The sequence below is a fragment of the Chanodichthys erythropterus genome, chromosome 19 (assembly GCF_024489055.1).
Source record: "Chanodichthys erythropterus isolate Z2021 chromosome 19, ASM2448905v1, whole genome shotgun sequence".
Classification (NCBI taxonomy): Eukaryota; Metazoa; Chordata; class Actinopteri; order Cypriniformes; family Xenocyprididae; genus Chanodichthys; species Chanodichthys erythropterus.
The window spans coordinates 32603949-32628969 of record NC_090239.1 but is presented as its reverse complement, the minus strand read 5'-3'; the positions used below and the strand labels follow the sequence as shown (position 1 = coordinate 32628969).

General features: G+C 37.1%; 1 protein-coding gene across 1 annotated transcript in view; it reads right to left on the bottom strand.

The window, feature by feature from the left end:
- Positions 1-25021, bottom strand: part of grid1b (glutamate receptor, ionotropic, delta 1b) — a 486415-nt gene that overhangs the window by 32942 nt on the left and 428452 nt on the right. Inside the window, exons 6-10 of the mRNA XM_067369520.1 lie at positions 23207-23380; positions 18623-18784; positions 12623-12742; positions 3665-3766; positions 1864-2061 (exon numbers count right to left, since the gene is read on the bottom strand). Coding sequence (XP_067225621.1) covers positions 1864-2061; positions 3665-3766; positions 12623-12742; positions 18623-18784; positions 23207-23380 — 756 coding nt within the window. The remainder of the gene's footprint in view (positions 1-1863; positions 2062-3664; positions 3767-12622; positions 12743-18622; positions 18785-23206; positions 23381-25021) is intronic.

The following is a 25021-nucleotide window of genomic DNA, read 5'->3' as shown; positions in this document are numbered from 1 at the left end:
GTTTGGAGTACAGAAGAAATCATGTTCATGGATGCGATTATTAACGTTACTGCAGTATGTAGCAGAGCAGGACCGAGTGTTGTGGGAGCTGAACAAGGCCGCTGGAGCGATTGCGCAACACACAGCTCACGAATAGCGGACCTTTTATTATGACACAGTCACCGGCGCTGCTTCTGCTTTTCCTGTCATGAGTTTGAGGTAACGCAGCTCAGTTTATTATTAGATACATTTGAGTGTGTTGAAAATGTTATAACGTTACTCTGTGCATTCGCTCGGCGGCTGCTGTGAGACACTGTTGCACACTGCAGTAAGATAGATCAATTTTAGAATATATTAAATATTGGATGGCTTGTGTTGATAAATGGTATGCAATTAACTTTAAAACGTATTGTATGACGGAGAAAATTATGTATTACTGTTAATAAAAATAAAGCTGCATCTGATTATGCTATGTTAGCTATTTGACAAAACAGTGTTTTTCTCTGAGGCATGGTAAAGCATGGTACTCACAAAAAAAAAATCAACAAAATTGATTTAAACAATAAGACTAAACGTGTTGAGCTATATAACAATTTGTTTTCTGTCTATATATATGAGCAATATCACACGAGTAGCCGTGCGATATGGCTGTATATCAGCACGGCTGTGGGCACGAGGCCGCAGGCCGAGTATATAGCGCAACAAGTTTAGTCTTATTGTTTAAATCAATTTTGTTGATTTTTTTGTGAGTACCATGCTTACCAGGGGGAAGATACCAGGGGGAATCTCCTCAACCACCAACAATGTACACTAATGTGCAGCTTCGTCCTTGATGATGCAATGGCAGCCATATTGCCTCAGAATGCCCACCACACACCAGCTTATTGGTGGAGAGGAGACAGAGTTATGAAGCCAATCAATTTATGGGGATGATTAGGAGGCCATGATGGACAGAGGCCAATAGGCAAATTTGGCCAGAATGTCAGGGTTACATCCCTACTCCTGAAGGGCCACTATCCTGCAGAATTTAGCTCCAATCCTAATCAAACTGAACTAGCTAATCAAGGTCTTCAGGATTATTACCATATTACTAGAGCTGCTATAAGGGAAGCCCCCAAGCTTAGCAAAAAAGCGTAGCACTGTGGTACACTAAGCAAGAGACAAGAAGTTTTTTTTTTTTTTTTTTAAATGGAGGTCAATGAAGAAGAGGCAAGTCGAACACTTTTTGCTTCCTGTAGTGTACAGAACAAAACTCTGACTAAGAAAATGATTTTTGCAGTAAAGTCAGGGTAGAAAATAGTTGTAAACAAGACTCTGATGAAAGAAAGTAAAAGAATGTCTTCAACATGACCTACTGTATACAAGATGTGGGCCAGCTTTTTTAATTGCTGGTTGATATACAGGCAAACATCTTTGACCACTTCTTCACCTCTCGCTATTTTTTCGGCATTTCTCTCTGTAAGCGTAATGCGGTTTTCTTGTCAAACATATCTTGAGACCCCAGCATCCTGTTTAATTCAGTTTAGTTCCATCTAGCTGTATGCAACTTCTAATTCTGCTGAAGTGCTGAATGGTTTTAAAATTGCACTGTACAGTTCATGCCTCAACAATAACCTACTGATACTGGACAAAATGCCACAGCAACCAATCAGAATTAAAAGTTCAAGTCACACAATTATGTTTTCTTCAATTTATTGCTATAACTTCTCAGGTACTCACTACCATCCCCAGACCAAATCAACACACCAGCATACAAAATATAATATACTGTATGCTGGTGACCTTTTCAGCAGGATAATTTCAGCAAATAGTAGACAATTACATCATTAGTTGAGTAATTTTTAATGGCTTTAGACATGTAAAAACTATGTTTAGAGTACTTGCCTTGTTTATGAGTTCGCCAATCATTCCATTCCACGAGCCATTGCTCAGCTGAGAACCATATTTGCTGTCTGACACCTGGTAGATATCGTACTTGAATCCTAGGATCTTGGCCAAGGCATCCAGGACATCAATTGAGAACCCTTTATATCTTTTGGGCTGTCCGAGGATGTTCTCTGCCACCATCACAAATGGATCCTCCTTTGAAAAGGAATATTGATTACCAAAAAGTACAGACAAATTTCAAATGGCTGGTAAAACTTGCTTCAAGACTTTCTATGGCTCCCTGGAGAACCTTTCTGTAGTAGAAGCTTGCTGGCCTGACAGAATGATTACAATTAGATCATAAGGAATAAGCACATTAGAAGCATAATGCATACCCCAGCTATGCCTGTGACGTATATTATAGCCAAATAACAAATATATTATTACAATGCAGAATTTCTACTGACAATCAACAAGAATGGAAAAACCTACGGTGGCCCAGTACTGCACAACACAATGAAATTAAAAAAAGTAAACATAAGTTCACAACACAATGAAATAGAGCCACAACACAATTAAATCAAGCCACAACACAACGGAAACAAGCCACAACACAACAAAATAAAGTCACAACGCAATGAAATCAAGCCACAACACAACGGAAATGCTCCCGACCACTAGGGGGCTCTCAGACCTGGGTAAAGTTAAATTTCCTTGCCAGTGTTCTATAGAGTCGACAGTCTTACAAAGATATCAATACCATGATTAGTTTTAAGTATGTAAACATTGTTTCTCTACATGAAATATTAATTCAAAATCAACAATGTGCACAATAGCTTAATATTAATATTACTTCATGTACGTACAATAAACAATTATTTTCAGGAAAAAAAATAAATAAATAAATAAAAAAAATAAAAAATCACTGTAATTCACCAAATTTCTTTTCCCCCAATGGTTGTAGTAGTGACCAAACTGACTTTGTGCCAATACCTCCTTTTATGTACACTACACTTTTTTTTTTTTTTTTTTTAAACTGTAATTCACTTAAAGGTTTTTTCCATGTTCCAAAGCTTGAAGTAGTTTCCTATTGGTAAGACTGACTTACTACAGGTGAAATTATACCTCCCTGTTTGTACTGTCAAAATGTCACCTGTAGTAAGTCAGTCTTACCAAAAGAAACCTAAAACAAGCTTTGGAATTTGAACATGTCTGTTTTTAAATGTTGAAAGTAATTTTAAAAAATACAAATTATACGTTTTAACCACTTAGTGGAATTGACAGGCGTTCCCTTCATCATGCGCTTTGGAAGCGCATCAAGTCATTCACAGGTATAAATATGAAGGTAGGTGATTTTGAATTATTAATTTTTTAATGCCGATATACAGTGGATACATGCTGTTAAAGCTAATCGTGGTATTGATATCACTGCTGACTCTAAAGACATTGGCAAGGAAAACTAACTTTACCAAGCTCTGAGAGCCCCCTAGTGGTCGGGAGCATTTCCGTTGTGGCTCGATTCTGTTGTGTTGTGGCTCAATTTCGTTGTGTTATGTTTGCTTTTTAAATTGTGTTGTGTTGTGCACTACTGGGCCACCATAAAAAAACAGTTATATAATATTTTAAAAAGATAAAATAAAACATATTATGGAAGTTTTAAACATAACCGAAAGAACTACACTTTTATTTGTGGTTGTAGGCTTGATCATATTAGCCAAAATAATTTGTGAGCAAACTTAATGAATCATTTAATTATTTATACATCAACACCCATAAACACAAATATTTAAAAAGTTAAAATGATAAAAGTAAGTATTACCAACAACGTCACTACTTTCACAGTAACCCCCTGCATGCCATTCTCAATACGACTTTCCTTGAGACTTCCATTGAGGCCATGGACAGAATCCCATGTAGCCAACTGCAGAACAAAGAAAAGCAAAACAGATAGAGGTCAACATTATTTCCATCAATCTTCAATCTTTTTTTTTTTTTGGCCAGTGCAGTGAGTATTTATCATAAAACATATTTACAGGATATTCAAACAAACAAACAAACAAACAAACAAACAAACAAACAAACAAACAAACAAACAAACAAACAAACAAAGATCCATCAGGAACTGATTGGGTGGTGAAAAGTGGGTCCATTTTCATGTAAAATTGAATTCCTAAAAAAAAAAAAAAAAAAAAAAATCTAAACCCAGTCAAAGCATAAGTAAGTGGAGTGGATAATAATATGCTATAGAACATACTCAGAATTTGGGAAATAAACATTTGTATGCATGTATAATGTAGAAAGCATATTCCTTAAGGAAGCACAGCATTTTCTCTTCATTACTTGTCCATGAGGACAAGGACCATCCTGGTCTGGTTCCAGGTGGAGGCACTAGATCAAATTACAAAATGCTTCTAATAGCTGCATAACTGTGCCATCACTTACCTCTGGGACTCAGAATTCTCATTTTTAAAAGCATGTTTCTTTTAGCCAAAACTTGGCATCCTTAGCCATAAGGTATTTGTTCATTACAGCATGTACACAAACAGTCCTACGGATGCTATTAGATGACGGATAGGAGCCTGGGATAGATAGGCACAGGTACCATGGTGGTGCTGATGGTGGGAGGATCCAGAGCAGAGTCCCGACAGAGGGGCCGGATGGAACCCTGGCACCAATTGGTGAGAGGAGGAACCGGCGGAAAGGAGAGGGTGACGGACCTTGTCAACATCAAAGTTCCAGAGGCCTGGCGCTGAGCTGCTGGCTCGCGGGACTGAGGCGGCGATGGGGACTTGGATAACCCAGGCGAGGATGACGGGGAGATCGGAGGAAGGGAGGAGTGATGAGGGAGCCCAGTGGGGTTTCTGGGAAGACGGGCCACGAAGGCGATGAGGGTGTAGTGAGCCGAGGCGATGGTGACGGACTGACAGGCCGAGGTGGAGACATGGGCCTGGAGGCCCGAGGTGAAGCAGGGGTCTCTGCTTCAAGCCAAGCTGGTGGAGAGGATGAGCCACACGGAGCTAGCGGCAGATCCGAGGACAATACCAGTAATGCCGATGGATCCAGGGGACTGGCCATGACCAGTGACAGTGGAGGGATTAGGAAGTCAGGCCGGGATACAGGCAGAAGATGTCCAGACAGGACAGGAGCATCCAAATATCCGGACGGGACTGGCGAAGAAGACAAGGATTCAAGGGAGGGGACTTTGGTGGGAACTGGATCCGCGGACCACAGATCGATCAGGGGTGCGTTTCCTGAAAGCATCGTTAGCCAACTATGATCATAAGTGCCATTGAACTCTATTGGTAATGACGGCACTTGCAACCATAGTTCGTTTTGGGAAACGCACCCCAGGTCTAGGTCCGCTCCTGGCTCTGCAATGGACTGATCCACATGTGTTGACTCCAGGGCCTTGATCTCATCCGATTCTGGTTCTGTAACAACCTCAGTGGGCGCCTCGGGCTCGCTGGCTATGAGGGAGAGGCTGCCATTCCAAGGCCAAGTATTTCCTGTTCTCTGGGAGGAAAAGAAGGACGCATCGCAAATGAGTCCATCTGTTTTATCCTTCTTGTTCTTGAGTGGTCAGTTATTCTGTCACGGTGGGAGGTTGATAAAGGGGCACGACGAAGGAACTAAAATAACAATGTCTTTACTCAAGTAGCACACTCAGACGACGATAACCACGTTCACACAAACAATAACCGACCAAGAACTGAACAGAACAGGGAGTATAAATACACATAGTAAATGAGGGAACTAAACAGGAACAGCTGGATGAAGATTAATTTATCAGATTAAAAAAATGATATTTCCAGGGATCTATGTAGGGAAGTTTATATGGACAGACTCTCGTCTGAAGAAATGTGTCTACTCTGATGTACGCTTCAAGCAGCTCTATATCCCACAATTCAACTTGATTGTGATGTCACAGCAGATCACGCTTAACTGTAGTGTATGATATATTGATCATTTTGGGAATTAATCGCATAATAGTGTATAATAAATTCATTATGTTGAGATTTAATCGCATAATATTTGTAGCTATATTCATAGTCAAAGTTTATACTATTGATATTTTTCATTTGTGTAATAATATTTTTTTTCAACAGCTCATATACCTATAGGATTTTATAGCTATATTTTCTCCAATCATTTATAAGCATATAGAATGTTGCATAAAACAAATTCATAAGTACAAAAGGGGTTTAAATAATAAATCCTCTCCATAGTGAATTCTAAATGATCAAGGGCTTAGTGCGTTTCATTTAAACCTTATGCACGAGTGCCCAGTACTGGCGGAACTCGTGCATAAGGTTTAAATGAAACGCACAAAGCACTAAGGTTTAAAAAGCCGAAAAAGCCCTATATTTGTTGTCATAGTGTTTTTTAAAGCTGAATGTAATTATTTCAATGTGAAAATACTTGCTCATACCCCTTAATGTGCAGAGATAAATATAAGTCATTCATATGTTGATTTCCCTGAAAAGCGTAAACACTGTGGCGCTATCCAAACACGGACACAGCAACACCACTTCAATCATTGTCTGGCAAAGCTCAATTGGCTTTATAGCAAATGAGTCATTGAGCCTTTTCCCAGCATATGAGCTTTACCCAACATATGACTGAAAATACTTGGGTGCTTCCAGTAGACAGCAATGTTAAACACAAGTGTCTGAAGATGCTTCACCCTGTCTGTGTTTGTAGCTCTGCTTAGAGTGATGATCTGAAAGAGCACAGACAAGGATGAGGAGGCCACCAATTCATCAAATACTGTCAGTTTTTTTTCTGCTTTCTGCAAAAGTTTTCTCTCGAATGACAAATGAAATTGAAGACTTGATAGATGGTCGTCTTATCCAGGGGCTCAAGAGACTCAACGAACAAACAAAAGCATATCCTTCATCTTCTATTTGATGTCTTATCAGTCTTGACCCCAAACTAGACAAGCATTTATCTCTTTGCTGAGACCTCGATGACTTTGGGATAAAGGTTTTTAAATAATAAATGACCGGGTAAAAGCAAACAGGACTGTGTGGACATCCGTTTTTGCCAGTCTGTTTTGTATAAAACGAGAATTTAAAATTCTAGACTATGACTAAGACAGACTATGACTATACTAAGACAGGTAGTGGGACAGGCCTTTTTTCTTGTCATTTTAATGTGCTCAGTCAGTGTTGTGCTTTACGGTTGCCATTCAAAGCTAAAACAAGTAATCAAATTTTAGCACAAAGGCTGCAGAAGCAGAGCAATGTTCATCCCCACTGTCACTGTATATTGCTTTAGGATTAAAACAGGAAATTCATAGTCATATTTACACAGCATATTTAAGAATTTTAAAAATCTCTCATGTTTATGAAATACTAATAGTTAGTTCAAGTGAAGTCACTACATCCCACATCTTCTTCCATGATGCTGAATGACATTTCACTCAGCATCAGGACCATCTGTGTTTTTGTCTGCTGTATTCATGGTACCAGACATCTAATAGCATGTTAATTCAATAGCAAGAGCAGATGTAAGCTACACTTTTGTTTGGTGGCAAAGCCTGGCCTGATATGTGACTGGGATCAAGCCAGAGCTTCAGAAGCTTATCTGGGATTTGCTATTTTGTGATTAGCTAGAGCTGTGCGATATTGACAAAAGAAAAAGCTCAATATTTTCTGGGATTTTGTCGATAAAAATAATTAGAGGATATTTTGCTCAGTGTGTTTTTTGTGCTGGTACTGTATCTTGACTGGTTCAGTTCAGGCCTGTTGTGAACAGCTGACAAGTTTTATATTCTTCATTTTCTGTGAGATACAGTGGGTACAGAAAGTATTCAGACCCCCTTAAATTTTTCACTCTTTGTTATATTACAGCCATTTGCTAAAATGGCTGCAATATAACTCTGCCATAAAGCCCCGACTGGTGGAGGGCTGCAATGATGGTTGACTTTCTACAACTTTCTCCCATCTCCCGACTGCATCTCTGGAGCTCAGCCACAGTGATCTTTGGGTTCTTCTTAACCTCTCTCATCAAGGCTCTTCTCCCACGATAGCTCAGTTTGGCCGTACGGCCAGCTCTAGGAAGGGTTCTGATCGTCCCAAACGTCTTCCATTTAAGGATTATGGAGGCCACTGTGCTCTTAGGAACCTTAAGTGCAGCAGAAATTTTTTTGTAACCTTGGCTAGATCTATGCCTTGCCACAATTCTGTCTCTGAGCTCTTCAGGCAGTTCCTTTGACCTCATGATGCTCATTTGCTCTGACATGCACTGTGAGCTGTAAGGTCTTATATAGACAGGTGTGTGGCTTTCCTAATCAAGTCCTATCAGTATAATCAAACACAGCTGGACTCAAATGAAGGTGTAGAACCATCTCAAGGATGATCAGAAGAAATGGACAGCACCTGAGTGAAATATATGAGTGTCACAGCAAAGGGTCTGAATACTTAGGACCATGTGATATTTCAGTTTTTCTTTTTTAATAAATCTGCAAAAATGTCAACAATTCTGTGTTTTTCTGTCAATATAGGGTGCTGTGTGTACATTAATGCAGAAAAAAAAAATAACTTAAATGATTTTAGCAAATGGCTGCAATATAACAAAGAGTGAACAATTTAAGGGGGTCTGAATACTTTCCGTACAGTGGCAAAAATTAACTTTTTCATTTGCAGCTTTTAACTGAATTCAAAGGGCATTTTATCTTTTTTATATGCTTATTAGATGTATGCATCATCTTTTGTCAGATTCTTACATGAAACCAATAAATTAAATTAGAACAATAAGACGCTATAGACTGTTAGCAATTAAATAAAATCAGTACAAACAAAATCCATTTGCACTGCTGAAGTGTCACAGTAGGGCTGGGCGATATATTGCATGCAATTGTCACGTGCATTTCGTCAGTAAAGCCGGTTCCCTGATTACTGCTAAATCGCCATCACCTGCTTTCAAATGGAGCGCCATTTAATAAACAGAGCCGTAGTTCACTGATAAGCTACGCAATATTGCGTTCATTATCGAAGGCGACAGAATGTCACAGAAGCATTTAAAGCAGCATTTAGATGCATTTTCACTGCAATTACAATTTCATAAATAATGCTATGGAGATTAATGTCTTAAAACATTTACAACATTGAAATTATTATTATTAATGAAATGATACTTTAAATATGAAATTAAAACCTTCAGTAGGTGGAAGCAAGTTACTGCCTTAATAAGTGAGTCTTTGGGCCCTATTTTAACGATCTAAACGCATGATCTAGAGCGCATGGTGCAAGTGCACTAGGGGCGTGTCTGAATCCACTTTTGCTAGTTTAACAATAGGAAAAATGTCTAAAAGGGTTGTCCCTATTTTCTTAATGAGTAATGGGTGTGTTTTGGGCGTAACGTGCAATAAACCAATCAGAGTTACATGGCCGAATTTGCAAGCAGAAAAACTGAACGCTTTTCTAGTGAGGAAACGGACCATCTATGGGACGAGCCGGATTCCACTAAAGAATTTTTATCTTTATGCACACAATAATAATCTTTTACATTGAAATCCTTTTATTTTTAATATTTGGCATGTTTGTGTGCTTCTGCATGCCCTTTTGTGTGTGTAATAAGCAGAGTGTGCATGCACATATTACTAACGCGCTCTTTAAATAACAAAAAAATAAATAAAATAATAATAATAATTAAAAAAAAAATATTATGCCATTGACTTTAGACCAGGTTTCAGTTGGTCAATGGCATAGTCTATTTCAGTTGCCTCAAAATTTAGCAATGCGCCAACAATGCACCTGAACACACCTCATTTTCAGACGAGCACATACATGGGCGCACAAATGGGTGCAAATGCATTTGCTATTTAAACAACGTGGTGCAGGATGTGAAAATGATAACTGTGCTTGGCTGAAACAAAAAAAACCTTTGAGTCATTCATTAAATTGACTTGTTAAAACAGCTGATGAATTCAGGAACTAAACACCTCTGTGTGCTGCCTGGAGACACACAACTGTTTTGATGCGTCTTTGCTTGAAACTATTTTTGTTGGCAAAATAGGGAAAAAACAGAGCAAAAATATAACTTACAATATGAACTTGTTTATTGACCGGTCTTATAAACTCAATATCACATTTGCAAATGTGCTGATTTTCAGGAAAAACTGTATCATATATAAGACAAAAACTCAAACTTTTTAAGGGCATCCTAACTACTAGGCTATATCACACAGTGAAAGAGTGCACTCTCAAGGCATGTTTTTATTTATTTTATTTTATTTTTTTATGTTTTGCAAAGTGAGTGGATTTCTTGATAATGTTAGCTTCCACATCAGTAGTCCCAACAGATCTCAGTAATCTGTTATTTTGCACATATCTATCTGTTTCTAGTAAAAACTGCTTAATAAGGAGCAGTAAACAACTAGTAAGTGAACTCAGAAAACAGAGCTTAAATGTGTTGCCTTTACAGGGACATTAATGAAGAAGCACTATGGTATTACTGTGGATTTTGAGATATAGTAACGTCAGTAGCTTTATAAAATTAATACGCTCATTAATAGCTATTAATAGTTCACTTACATGGTATATAAGTACAGTGGAATTAGGTGATATCACCACAGTACAGGTTTTAGTTTTTTCTTTGCAAGGGGGACACATATTTTAGAATTCTCAAATGTCAGTGAAATATGTTATGTTTAAAAAAAAAAAAAAAATCTTTGCATTATTATTTTTAACTATTGATGCAGGGCTATTATTTTAGACCTCCACAATCACATTATAACCATTTTGACACTCTTTTGACCAATTTTAGCAATTTTAGTAATCGCTCTGCAATGTTCTATCACATTGTCTGATTTCTTTGTCTCCAATCAGCCACTGATTCCAAAGTAGTATAGTAACAAAGACTGCTGAAAGTTACATTATGAAATGAGATCTCAATTACTCTAAAATTTAGATGCTGCCAGAAAAAGAAGAAGAAGAAGAAAAAAAAACTGGCTAATTACAATAGAAAGAATATGGAAAAGTAAATGAGGATATAGTTGCACGTAATGGTGTGGTGCATGGGAAGAATCAAAGAAAAATAACAGCTCTGTTTTAAAGCAGTGAGCTGTCATGCTGTGCATTGTCTACATACAGCTGAATTCTGAGGTATAACATCCTCAAACTCACTTCGGTTGTAAATCCATGATAAATAGCACAAAAAACACTAGAGTTCTAAAAGTTTCAGTCTCCCTGTATTTATAATCTACATATCTCGTTTCATCCATCTTGATGGATATTAATTCTCTGAGCTTGTTGCAGTTCATTGAGGAATTTCCTCATCTGTGAAGGGTCAGATGTGACACTGCCAAAATGAGGTACAATTTGGAAAAGTCTTACACCCACAATACACTGCAACAGCTTATCTATTCCAGGTGTGTCAAAGGGAATGTTCAAGATCACCTCAATGATAATTCTTCCCTCATCCGTTTGTACTGCTGTCGGAAGTATGCAAAAGTACATTAGAAACAGAGTTAACAACATCTACTGTTGTTGCTCCAGTGAAGACAACATCCTTTATTACAATGGGTTCTTTTTTTTTCCGTTTGACATGACAACAAGACACGTCGAGTCCAGTGTATAAATGGGAGTGCGGCACAAAATGTTGGTATGTCTTGGTAGGCAGCTCACTAGATTTTCATACAGAGCTACTATATAGAAGCAGTCAGATAAAAGCCATTTAAGAGAGACAGAGAGACTTAAACACTTGACTAAAAGATAAGACAGTCACCACTGAAGAAATCACTTGAAACTTTCCAGCCTTCTTTAACCTCCAAAGGATTTCTCGATTAGCCAGGAAATGTATTTGCTTCTGCTTTCAAACCATGACATATGTCAAATTAACAGCACGTCTCGCTGTTTGTCTCCATAGCAGGGTGGAAGTTGCAGTTGGCTACATTAATCTCTTCTTGGGCGGCACTGCTTAGAAGACTAAAGCTGGAGCTCTAATAATGAACAACAACAGGACTGAGTACACTTGACGTACCATTAGCTGTCCTTTCCTTTCATTATAGCTAATAAATGTGCTTTGTATGAGGGGGAGCCGGTGTGTGTGCGGGCAGGGAGTAAATGGCTGTGGTACTGTGGATCCTAATGGCTATAATGTGATACAGTGGGTTCATAATTCAGGTTGGGATGCAGGGTGATTAAATCTTCATTACCAGCAGACTGTTTCCTCTCCTGTAATTTATATTACTCTTTCTTTTAAATGATGGATGGACCCAAACAGTTTATAGCTGCAAAAACAGAGCACAAAAATCAGCAAATACAGCTATGAAGAGAAAAGTGGAAAGCAAGTCTACAATGAAAATTACGTGTGATTGTTCTAAGAACAAGCACAGCAAAAGCTAATTAGAATATCCAACTGTGGGATGAATAAACCATCTAGTGGTAGACATGGAATTGAATGGACTGTGTGTAGGGAACACTTTATGACATGCACAATAGGTAGTGCAAATAGTCATAAAGTTCATATTACAACATGTTTGGCCTGGCCTATCAGGCCTATAAGCTTCACTCATCACTGCCGTTTGCTCGTGCCTCTAAGACATTTGACAACAAGGTGAGGATGGCATTAAGTCTTGTTGTTCTCAATGGCTAGTCTTTCAGAAAAGCAGATTGCTCACCCTCCATGTTCATCATTGACAGATTGCAGGCAAATTGATTTCAGTTTTCATTTTACCTAAGGTTACTGGTAATGAAAAAATAATCAGAAATCATGTCAAAAGACAGCTTTTACACCAGGTACTAGAAATGAAAGCCCAGGCAATATAACTCACTCGCTTTATGTCTTTTCCAAACGTCTCGCTGAAGCTGGTTCCCAAAATCTCAAACTGAACGTGGGAATTTGATCCATTGTCCATGAAGTCCATAATTCCTGTGAGACCAGTTATACGACCCTGTGGGAACAAGACTGTCTGAATCAATGAACAATAAAGCGACACAGTAAAAAAGAACTGATCTAGATCAAAGTGCAATGTGCTGTACCCTTTTATATATTGGACTTTACCAATTGCAATTTCAAACCTTTAAACTTTCTTGGGCTTGACAATAGGAATGGCCTTATGGTCTGGGGCCAGTGGGAGATAGGTTTGGCTCAGTTAGCGTTACTGCCCCTTTGCCCAATCAGACCAGTACTGCATGCATATCAACAGTTCATTTTATGTGAGCATTCAGCTGCTGTTGAGTGAGAGGATGTGCAAAAGTGTGAGGTGCATACACAGAACAACATCTAATAGACAGTATATATCTTGAGATAGGTTTTTAAAACTGATTAAATTTAACTAGACAACATTCATGGCCCACTGATAAGTAAGATGGGGAAAAAAGTCATTTTCCAATTAAATCCAATCAATTTGTTAAATGGTTAGTTCACCCAAAAATGAAAATTCTGTCATTAATTACCCACCCTCATGTCGTTTCAAACCTTTTCATCCATCTTCGGAACACAAATTAAGATCTTTTTCCCTCCATAGACAGCTACGCAACTACCATTTCGATGCTTCAAAAAGTTCATAAAGAGATCATAAAACTAATCCATATGAATTGAGTGGTTTAGTCCAAATTTTCTTTATATGATGAACAGATTGAATTTAGACTTATAGTCACATTTAAATATTAATCATCTCAAACATCAGTTGTGGTAAACGGAAGCTCAAGCATGTTTGCTTAACGTGTGAAAAAAAACAATGAGGTTCGTTCTTGTGTGTTATGCAGCACGTTTGAGCTTAAGCAAGAGGTTTGTTCTCACGCATCAAGCAGGTTCAGTTGAGCTTCTGCTTATGTTTTCTGATCAATATTTATATGTGAATAAAAGCCTAAATTAAATCTGTTCATTATATAAAGCTAACAAGTCTCTTCAGAAAATTCGGACTGAACCACTCAATTCATATGGATTAGTTTTACAATCTATTAATGAACATTTTGAAGTGTCAGAGTGGTAGTTATGTAGCGGTCTATGGTAGGACAGAAAGCGCTCAGATTTCATCAAAAAGATCTTCATTTGTGTTCCAAAGATGAGCAAAACTCGTATAGGTTTAGAACAACATGAGGGTGAGTAATTAATGACAGTATTTTCATTTTAGGGTGAACTATCCTGGTAAATATCCATCAACACATCTCAAAAAAGTTGGGACAAGGCCATGTTTACCACTGTGTGGCATCCCCTCTTCCTTTTGTAACAGTCTGCAAACGTCTGGGGACTGCGGAGACAAGTTGCTCAAGTTCAGGAATAGGAATGCTGTCCCATTCTTGTCTAATACAGGCTTCTAGTTGCTCAATTGTCTTAGGTCTTCTTTGTCACATCTTCCTCTTTATGATGCGCCAAATGTTTTCCATGGGTGAAAGATCTGGACTGCAGGCTAGCCATTTCAGTACCCGGATCCTTCTTCTATGCAGCCATGATGTTGTAATTGATGCAGTATGTGGTCTGGCATTGTCATGTTGGAAAATGCAAGGTCTTCCCTGAAAGAGACGACGTCTGGATGGGAGCATATGTTGTTCTAGAACTTGGATATACCTTTCAGCATTGATGGTGCCTTTCCAGATGTGTAAGCTGCCCATGCCACACGCACTCATGCAACCCCATACCATCAGAGATGCAGGCTTCTGAACTGAGCGCTGATTACAACTTGGGTTGTCCTTGTCCTCTTTAGTCTGGATGACATGGCGTCCTAGTTTTCCAAAAAGAACTTCAAATTTTGATTCTTCTGACCACAGAACAGTTTTCCACTTTGCCACAGTCCATTTTAAATTAGCCTTGGCCCAGAGAATGTTTTCATGTTTAGATATGGCTTCTTTTTTGACCTATAGAGTTTTAGCCGGCAACGGCGAATGGCACGGTGGATTGTGTTAACTGACAAATAGTTTTCTGGAAGTATTCCTGAGCCCATGTTGTGATTTCCATTACAGTAACATTCCTGTATGTGATGCAGTGCCGTCTAAGGGCCCAAAGATCACGGGCATCCAGTATGGTTTTCCGGCCTTGACCCTTACGCACAGAGATTGTTCCAGATTCTCTGAATCTTTGGATGATATTATGCACTGTAGATGATGATAACTTCAAACTCTTTGCAATTTTTCTCTGAGAACTCCTTTCTGATATTGTTCCGCTATTTTCCGCTGCAGCATTGGGAGAATTGGTGATCCTCTGCCCATCTTGACTTCTGAGAGACACTGCCACTCTGAGAGGCTCTTTTTATACCCAATCATGTTGCCAATTGACCTAATAAGTTGCAAATTGGTCCTCCAGCTGTTCCTTATATGTACATTAAATTTTTCTGGCCTCTTAAGCCGAGTCCAGACAGCACGATTTTCAAAGTAGTCGGGTCACTGTTCTTTTCACACTGCATGACTATCTTGGCCAAGCATTCAGTCGCTGCTGTGTTCATACTGCATGATGGACCGGCGATAGAAGGTTTCACACTGCATGACTTTACAATAGGAAGAATCGTTTCACAACCAACGTTTCACACGCGAGATGTGACAAGGAAACAACACGATATCATGCATGCAAGACCGGAGTTATTATTATTATTATTATTAAAAACGGTAGCCCGCAAGAAGCTTGCAATACCAATTGCCTGTGCCCTGATTTGCAGCGAAAACAAGAAAAAGAAAAGAAGAATATGGAGGAGGAAATGGTTGGGGAGACTGTGGATTGTGTCTTCTGCAATGAGAGTTGGAGGTAAATACATAACTTTTCAATGTGCTGCTGTTGCGGATGGTCAAGCAAATGTTTGTAATTTGTTTTTGTTTGATAGAATTGTAATGTTTATGTGAACGAAGCCATGCTTGCTGATATTGTTGTCTATAACTCCTCCCCGAACTACCCGCTGCTCTGTATGTTGCTCTCTCATTGGCTGTCGGTCATCGCCGATGTAGTTTTTAGTCAGAACACTTTTCACACTGCAGGATTTTGAATCGCCGACAGGTCCAGATATGTAGCATGCCAAATATCTCACGGGTGTCGGCGACTCATCGGCGATTCTCTCAGATTGCGTCTTTGCTCATTCACACTGCGTGATTGTCACTCACGTGAATGAGCACCGATTTGCCTGGGATTTCGGCCATTTGTCAGCGATTTCTCAAAACCTGTCGGCAAGCCAAAATCGGGGCTAAAATCGTGCAGTCTGAACTAGGCTTCATTGCTACCTGTCCCAACTTTTTTGGAATGTGTAGCTCTCATGAAATCCAAAATGAGCCAATATTTGGCATGACATTTCAAAATGTCTCACTTTCAACATTTGATATGTTATTTATATTCTATTGTGAATAAAATATAAGTTTGAGATTTATAAATTATTGCATTCCTTTTTTATTTACAATTTGTACAGTGTCCCAACTTTTTTGGAATCAGGTTTGTATACTGAATATAAATACTAATTACAAAAAGCAAAACTCTGTTGTGAATGTGTAACTCTTGTTAATCCTGTTAAATTGTTGTATAACAATTAAATGCAACACATTCTCACTCCCAATTCGTCACAAATTGACACTGGATCAGGACCCCTCAGCATCACTTTTTAACGTACAAGGTTATTGTGCACAAATTCAAAAACTGCTGCCAGAAAAAAAGTGTCACGTCAGCTTTGATTGGCTCTCATGTGTCTCATGACTGATTGCGTCTTTCTAATTTTGGGTGTACTGTATCTTATGAATGAGACTTCATGCGTTCATGGCGCAGGATCATTTTCACTCTGTTATTCATAAAGATATCATATGGCCTCATAAGACTTGGAATGCAACAAGTTTTTTACTTAAATACTTTTATACTTTTTTTTGTCAGCTTTGGTCAGTAAATACCTGTGACTTTACTTCTGTTTGCCTGTTATGTGTTTTATATTGTTGAGAAGTGGGTAGATTAAGGTGTGGATTAGGTGCTACAAAATATCTATGAAAGTATAAATACTTATAAAAAATAATTTATACTTTGAAAATGCAAAGAATTAAATGCGTCTAGTTCTGACGCATAAGGCAAACAAATAAAAGTACCCTGCACATTAAAAAAATGACAAAAGGGGGTCCTGACCAAGTGTCAGTTTGTAATTTGGCAGTAATACCATTAATTCACAAATTAATAAGCACTAGAAAAATCTAAATATACTATCTACTCTTCTTTCTAACATTGCTAACTTGCAGCTTTAAAATTTATGATCTTTAAATCCAGCCAGAGGTAACCTTGTGACATATTGATCTCCAATTGGCCACGGATCATACAAATTCGCAGGTCAGAGTTCACCAAACTTGAAATTTTACACTCACTGAAATAGGCTATTTAAAAGCTAAATGTAGATACACCTACAGTAAACTACAGTACACCTACAGCATATAAATAATATCACCATAGTCTAAAATGGGTAAAAAAAAAAAAAAAAAAAAAAAAAAAAAAGTACTGTATGCTGTAATTTTTTTTCTCGCTCCAAAGGAAAGGTTGGAGGACTTCACGTCTATCCATATTCCTAGATACTTGTAAGTTGTTACTCTTTATGTCATCAATAGTAAGGATAGACGGAGCAGTGGTCAAAAACTTTTGCTAAAACTGGTAGTTTCCTCCTTTTAATAATGGCATAACAATAGCTGATTTCCAAGATGTCGGAATTACATTAATGGATAGACTCAGAATAAAAATTGATGCAATAGGTTCAGCAATAAGATCTGCAGACATTTAAAAAAAAAAAAAACTGGTTCAATTTTGTCAGACCCACCTGATTTCTTACAGTCTAAATTTGAGAGTAGCTTATGAATTTGGGTGGGCAATATAGGGGTAAAGGAAAATACATCTTATTCACTATAGTTTGTTGGCTCATCAATTCCCCGTTCACCAATGACCAACGAATTACTGGTATCTGTTATCATAAAATGATTATTAAACATTAACAATATTAACCTGGTCTGTAATTAATCTTTGGTCCACTTTTAAAACTTTTGGAAGATCAGTAGATTTATTTGACCCTACAAGAGATTTTGTTAATTTCCAAAATTTAGAAGGATCGTTCATGTTATTGGATCAAGATAATTCAAAATTCAAATTCAAAATATACCAAACTATAACAGTATTATATATAAATAACATGTAAATGAAACTGTCATAAACACTTATATACGTTTACTAGCCCCCTTTTATAGTTATTGGAAGTAAATTTTTCTTGAAAAGAATTCTTTGATGGACTAACCCATTTAAAGTGGTGTGGGTCACTCAATGCTTGAAAAGCATCACCATGAATGGTGTATAGGAAGGTTCAGAGACATATCTATCCATGGCGTGTCCCTCTCAGGGCCGATTAGAGGTTTCTTGCAGTTCTTTGTGGTTCATATAAAGTTAAAAAGGCGTGAAATTGAGGAACACACACTAGACCACTTGCTGCCCCTGACAGCTCAGAGACATGAACTCGTAAGATGAGACATGAGCTGCTGCGGCCACCACACCAGCTACTGTGCAGCTTTCAGTGGCCCTTAAGAGAGTTCTATGTGAGGACAACCACCAGTTATCTCAGCTTGACCGCTGTGCTTGTGTTCAAGAGAAATGTGATTGCAGCAGTGAGAGGGGACGTCAGGAAACAACCTAGATGAAAGCAATTTGAATTTCAAAAAGCCATATGTCTGGGACTTGATGTAAAGCAATGGAAACTATCATCTTGTCACAGTTGCTTTTATTCAAATACTCGCTATCTTGCCACTTTTAGTTTTGCATGCTGGATGTGACATCCCCCCAACAGTGTGACAAAGCAGCAAAACTCTGAAAAATCTCTGAAAAATTCTTGATATCAAACGCATTGTACCTTTTGGATCGTCTCCAGCATAGACCAGCCTCCGTTCCAGGGCTTGGTTGACTTTCTGATGCAGTTGAGGCTGGCCATGCTGTGCCACTTCCGGTCTTCTAATTTCCGATAGAATGCGTTGGCCAACATCAACACGCTGTCATAAAGGTACAGATTGGACACCTGGAATCAAAACAACCAAAAATATAATACTACTATTGATGTCACATATAGTTTTAGTTTTGTTTCATGTTCATCTTTCATGTTTTATTCATGTCTCATTGTTATGTTCCTGTTTTGCCATGTGCTCCCCTTTGTCATGTGATTCCCTTGTCCTCATGTGATCAGGTCATGTGCGTTCCTAGTCTCATGTGTTATGTTGTCATTGGTTAATTGTCTTGATTATGTTCACAGGTGTGTGTTGTTTTGTCATTAGTCCTTGTGCATTTGAGCCCTCATGTTTGCCTTGTTCTTTGTCAAGTATTTTCAGTGTAACCATTGTTGGTGAGTGTAATGTTCTTGTTTTGAGCCGAGCCATATTGTATTTCTGTTCGTATTTTGAAATTAAATAAACTGCACATGGGTTCTTCAAGACTTCTCTTCAGTGGATCTATTACAATTGATGCATCAAAATAAATGTTTAAATGAAACACTGAAATTAAAGTTGAAATTGAAAATTATATCTATTCAATAATCAATTATCTAATCATATTTATTTAATAAACACTTTAAATCAGCAAATAAAAACTGAGTTGCATATAAACATTTACACTGCATATAAGCAGTTTATATCAACTTTTTAATTACATTGTTTCTACTCCAATTCATTGTTGAAATAAAAATTTAAACTGTTTCACTGTGTTAAACTTGTTTTCATGACAGAATTATTCAAACATACATTAAATAATGAAGGCAACAGTTTAAGTAAAAATATAATGAACATGTAATATTGTGCATACATTTAGCATGCATGCTCCTCTTTAGAGTTAATTTTTCTAGTGAGCTATGGACATCAAATAGGTTTCCTGTGGTAAATGTAACCTTATGTGACATATTGTTTACAAGCTTTTAGTTTTATTGACATCTTTCCAAGGTTGAAACACTAAGCGTATACATGAGACATGATACATTTCAGTGAGTTGTCATGTTTCTTTCAACATATCTTATGATGTTCATTCATGTTTACTTTGTGCTATAACTAGTAATAAAGAAGAGATAGAGGATGATCTGTTCACGTGCGCTCCATGTGGCCGCTTGAACTGAGGCGGCAACAATGATTTGTAATACCACATTAAAAAGTATAAAAAAAAATATTTTTTTAATTTCATTATAAAATTGAAAGAAGTTGAAAGCTCAGACTTTGTTTCATATAAAAAGTAACAAAGCTCAAATCTTATGGCAATTATTGAATGGTAGAAAAAATGTCTCTGTTCATCAAAATTAAGTTCCATTAAAAAATGAGTAATCTATTGTCAACCCAGCCCTAGCATCCACACATCTGACACTTTTGTCGCTTAACCATGTTTGTGTGAAGTAATTGACACTGACACAGTTAATACATCCTATTGGAGAATCACTAATTAAGTCCTGCCATTTGAGTCAATGATTTTGGCCTTCGAAAACTTTTCAGCCTAAACTATTCAGTTCTGAAATTTTGGTGCATCACTATCATGGATACAAGACATGGAGCAAGAAAGTAGCTAGTTACACTGCCCTCCAAAAGTTTGGAAACGCCCTAGAAAAGTGGGGTTTTGGACAATATTGGCATGAATCCTTTTTAATCTGTGATAATTTTGCACTCATAAAAGACAACACAAACTACAAAAACATATTTCATTACACACACAGTTTATACATAGAAAAAAACGTAAATTTTCGATTCATCAAAATATCCTCCATTAGCAGTTATCTGAGCTAAACTGGGTTCTAATTGTTTCATTTTATTTTAAACTTAATTGCCAATCAATTGTTGAAGCTATTAAGGTGTGCTGACCCAAAAATCTTTTACAAATCTGGACCAAGTTTAAACCAGTAACCAGGCATATCAGCTGGCAAAGGGGCATGTCTGACTTTGACATGTATATATTGCCATTATTATGTAATCAAAATGAAAATTATCATTGCTGGTCTTCAATGATAATGTCAAGTTACTTTAATGTATTTGCACCAAAAAATGATATCATCCAAAACCACACTTTGCCAGGCGTGTTTCCAAACTTTTGGAGGGCAGTGTATATATATCCAAAAAAAAAACCCAAAAAATTAAGCTTGATTTCAGCATGAGGACCCTGATTACATCTCTTATTAAAATCTCTTGTACAATGTAAAATGTACAAATTAATTTAACAAGTTAAAATTTTAAAATTGATATGTGTGTGTGTGTATATATATATATATATATATATATATATATATATATATATATATATATATATATATATATATATATATATATATATATAACAATATTCAGTTTTCTTTAGAATAAGCACCTTGTAGTTCTCACGACCTTGTCAACTTTTTTCAACCTTTTTTTTATTCATTATAATTATTAAAAATTTAATTGAGATTTATTAATTAAGAATAGCTTTAACTCAAGCATTTCAAGGGCTGTAAGACAATGATGCATTCTCACTCCAGGCACACTGACTGCTGACTGTGCATCAGAAAGTCTCGTCTGTCCATGACCCACCGGATTCAAATTAAACTTTCATGGCCATTTCTCATCCAAGTATGACATCTGCTTAGTGTTACAAGCTGCTAGGTGTCAGTCATCATTCCAGTTGATGTATAAAACATAGCACCTGTCCTTACTGTTCGAACAACCACTTCCTGATCAGTGAATGACAGCCACACTATTTGACAGGTCCATACAGGAAGAGATTTGTCACACTTTACTGAGACTGACCATCAGCTAAGGCATGTTGGAGATATTAGCAAAAGCTGTGAGGGTGACTCCAGTGATTGCTGGTTTTTGGAGTGACAGAGAAAAGAACACAAAGGTGGGTGCTCGTGTTGACACTGCAGATTTGCAGAAGAAAGGCTGACAGGTTTGTCACCGCTGTGAACTAGTGGTTTGCTTGTCAAGGTGAATAAACATCAAAGAACATTTAACCCTCATTTTCATGAATAATTGAGGACTAGGCCTCCAGTGTATGTGTGGTGCAAAGCTCAGCCATCTGTTCCCTACTATGAAACTATTGTTCATGTGGTTTCAAGGGGTTTTGAGAAGCAGAAATGTAGATGTCAGAACAGACAAGGAAAACACTTTTTTGTATACACAGGTTTGTATACATATATACAGGGCTGGATAAACAAAAAGCCAGGCTGCACTGTTCACAGATACCAAACATAAATTCCAGCATGACGCTTTAACAGTGAAATAGTGTGGGGTAAGACAATGAAATGTGAAAAAAAAAAAAGTAAAGAAAAACACAGTAATATCCTGTGATGTTTTGTCATATTTCACAATTTCACCATTTTGAGATGGAAAATACAGGATGAATTATTTACATTCATGCAATTCATAACTGAATGTGAACACTGAAGAAACGTTTTCACGCATATCATGCGTACATTAACCGTTTTTTTATGCCAATTTTGAAATAAAAATAATATTTGCAAACAGTTCAATTTGATTACAAAAATCTTCTTTTACTGTTCTCTTTTTGTTTGTTTATTCACTTAAATCCCTTTAAATCATAGTTTAAAGTCCCCCTGTGGTGAAAGTTTTTAAATGTTGTTTATATGTCTATGTGGTGTTTTTAATATGCTTTAAGACATATCATGTGCAAATTCATAAGTCAGTGAAAAAAAAGTGTCTCAAACCTGCGGTTTGAAATCACTGGTGTCTGTGATGTCACAAACTACCTTGAAACCAATCATGTCAACATGCTGGCAGGCTTTAGCATATCATTAACCATGAGCTCTCTGAAGCAGGAGAATCTCAAGAAGCCCGGTTATCCCGGTATATTTTTCTGTTGACATAAATAAATCGGGTAGATTTAGCAATATAGCATGGTTTGTTTAACATTAGCAACACATTATTAGCTGTTTGAAAACTTAGTCAAACAAAAGGTTATGTGTCCGACGTTGTAAAAAAAATACCATTGTCCAGCATTTACCAAGTGGATCTCTGAGCTTGTGCGAGTGAGTGGAGGCGGGGCTAGTTAGCATATTCATAGATCCATGTACAATAAATGAAGCAATGGTGTAGTTACATTCAAGCTATTTTAAGGCATGAATACATTATTTTCATAGGAAAAAAAAAAAAAATTAAATGTGTCATTTTGGTGATCAAAGATGAGTTTTATGGAATAAAATTATTGACTATGGGGGACTTTAATTTCTTTAAATACAAACACTTTTAAATATACTAAAATTAAAATCATTGAATGAAAACCCACATAAGGGCAAGTTTAAAATAAATTAGCAATAAAGAAATAACCAAACAAATCTTGTCAGAGACTTTGGGGTCCCTTTGTCTGTAAAGGTTGAAAATCCCTGATCTTAAATTCACTTGTTCAAGGTTTAATGGGTTTGAGAATGCCATCTCCTACATAGCCTCAGAAATCTGGCAATGATGCTGTTTCTATGGTTACTGACCTCCAGCGACTGCAGGTATCCCTCCTGAGGGTCGCAGAGCAGTGAGGAGATGCGATGGTTGTTCCTCATACAGCTCACACTGCTGTCTCTCCAGAGAGGGAAAATCTGCCTGACGACGGTCATCCTTCCCAAGGAACTGTGGGCCAACTCCATAATCTCAGTATCACTGATCTCCTACACTCACACAGAGACAGAATTCAAAGATTAATCTTGAGTATTTATGAATCAACAGTAACTTGATTACTTATTACATTCAAATTTCAGTCCAGTAATTTATATTATTAGAACTAATGGAAAAAATACATGATGTTTCACATTATGTTTTAAATAATAATTTTTCTTTACATAGTTGGGTTTGTCAGATTAATATGAGAAATAAAATGGGGATTAACATGGGGTTGCTTAGCTATATATTATTTTAAGGGATGTTACTGCCTTCTAAGATACATTGTAAGATATCTAAGGCAATAGAGTTAATTCTCTATTGTTAATTCTAATTAAATTAAAATGTTTGAATGTGTCATTATATGGATTAATTGTTATGCAGCTTAGCAGCATGCTAACATCAAACTCAACTGACATCAATTGTGAGTCAAGTCTTAAGTCAGTCCCTCCAGAAAAACGTGATTATGCGATCGCCTGATTTCATGCATAATCAGCCAAAGCCAAAGCAAATACGCCGCACTTTCGCCGCATAAATTGCTGATTTCAGCATGCAAAATATATGTGGGGCTAGCATGATTTCATAATTAAAAAGTCACATATATCTTAGCAGAAAGTTGAAAAATGTTGCGTTTACTTCACACAAGTAAAGCGCCATTATTTCCCCCCTATTGCCATGGGAACCTTGTGAAGTGACGTAACGTTAATTATGCGGCGTGAACATCATTGGCAAACCATGAAACCATGATGAAGCACAAAAAACATTCTCATTTGCCAATAAAAATAAGTGCGAAAGACCGTGCGAAGCAGTTTCCCGGTGTGTTACATGACAGTGGGGGCAAAATATTTTGCACTCCGTGCAACTGCGTGTTGACGCTGGAAAACTTGTCTGACTCAATGTTTTGTAAGTTTGAGCCATAAGGTCTGAAATAAAACAGAATGAGAACTTAAATATTCTGTGATTTAGTATGCTTGCTTATCATAGGAAGTAATAGGAAATTACTCTTTACATTAAAGTAGTAGCCTAGTGAAAGTAGTAACCTTTTATTTTTTTCTGTTTTTCATTAAACTGCAGTTTTTGCAAGTTCCCGCAATTTCATCTCATAAAATTGCAAAAATATCCCACATATTCTATCGCATTTTTTAAGAAAACGTGCCGCAAAATCAAGCATTTTAGCCCGCAACAATCACAAAAAAAATTCACGTTTTTCTGGAGGGACTGTTAAGTGCGTGTATGCCAGTATGGGGTGTTATATAACATATAAACATCCATTTAACTCAGGAAGCTGCCTTAGAAGAAACTCTGGTTACACTTTATTTTAAGGTGTCCTTTTTACAGTGTAATCATATATTTAAGTACTGAGTAATATAAATTAACAACATTTACTTACTACAGGGATAGGACTAGCATTTGGTTTAGATTTAGTTGCATGTAATTATGCATAATTTACTGTCATTACTACAATAAGTACATGTAACATAACAAGGACACTGTAAAATAATGTTATTGTGGCTGTCTATGTGGACAGGCAGCTCAATATGTTCTTGAAAAAAAAAAAAAAAAAAAAAAACATTTTAAGGTTTTTTTTTTTTTTTTTTTTTTAATGTTACGATTTACGATTGTCTTTTAAAAAGGCCTCCGGACAGATATAT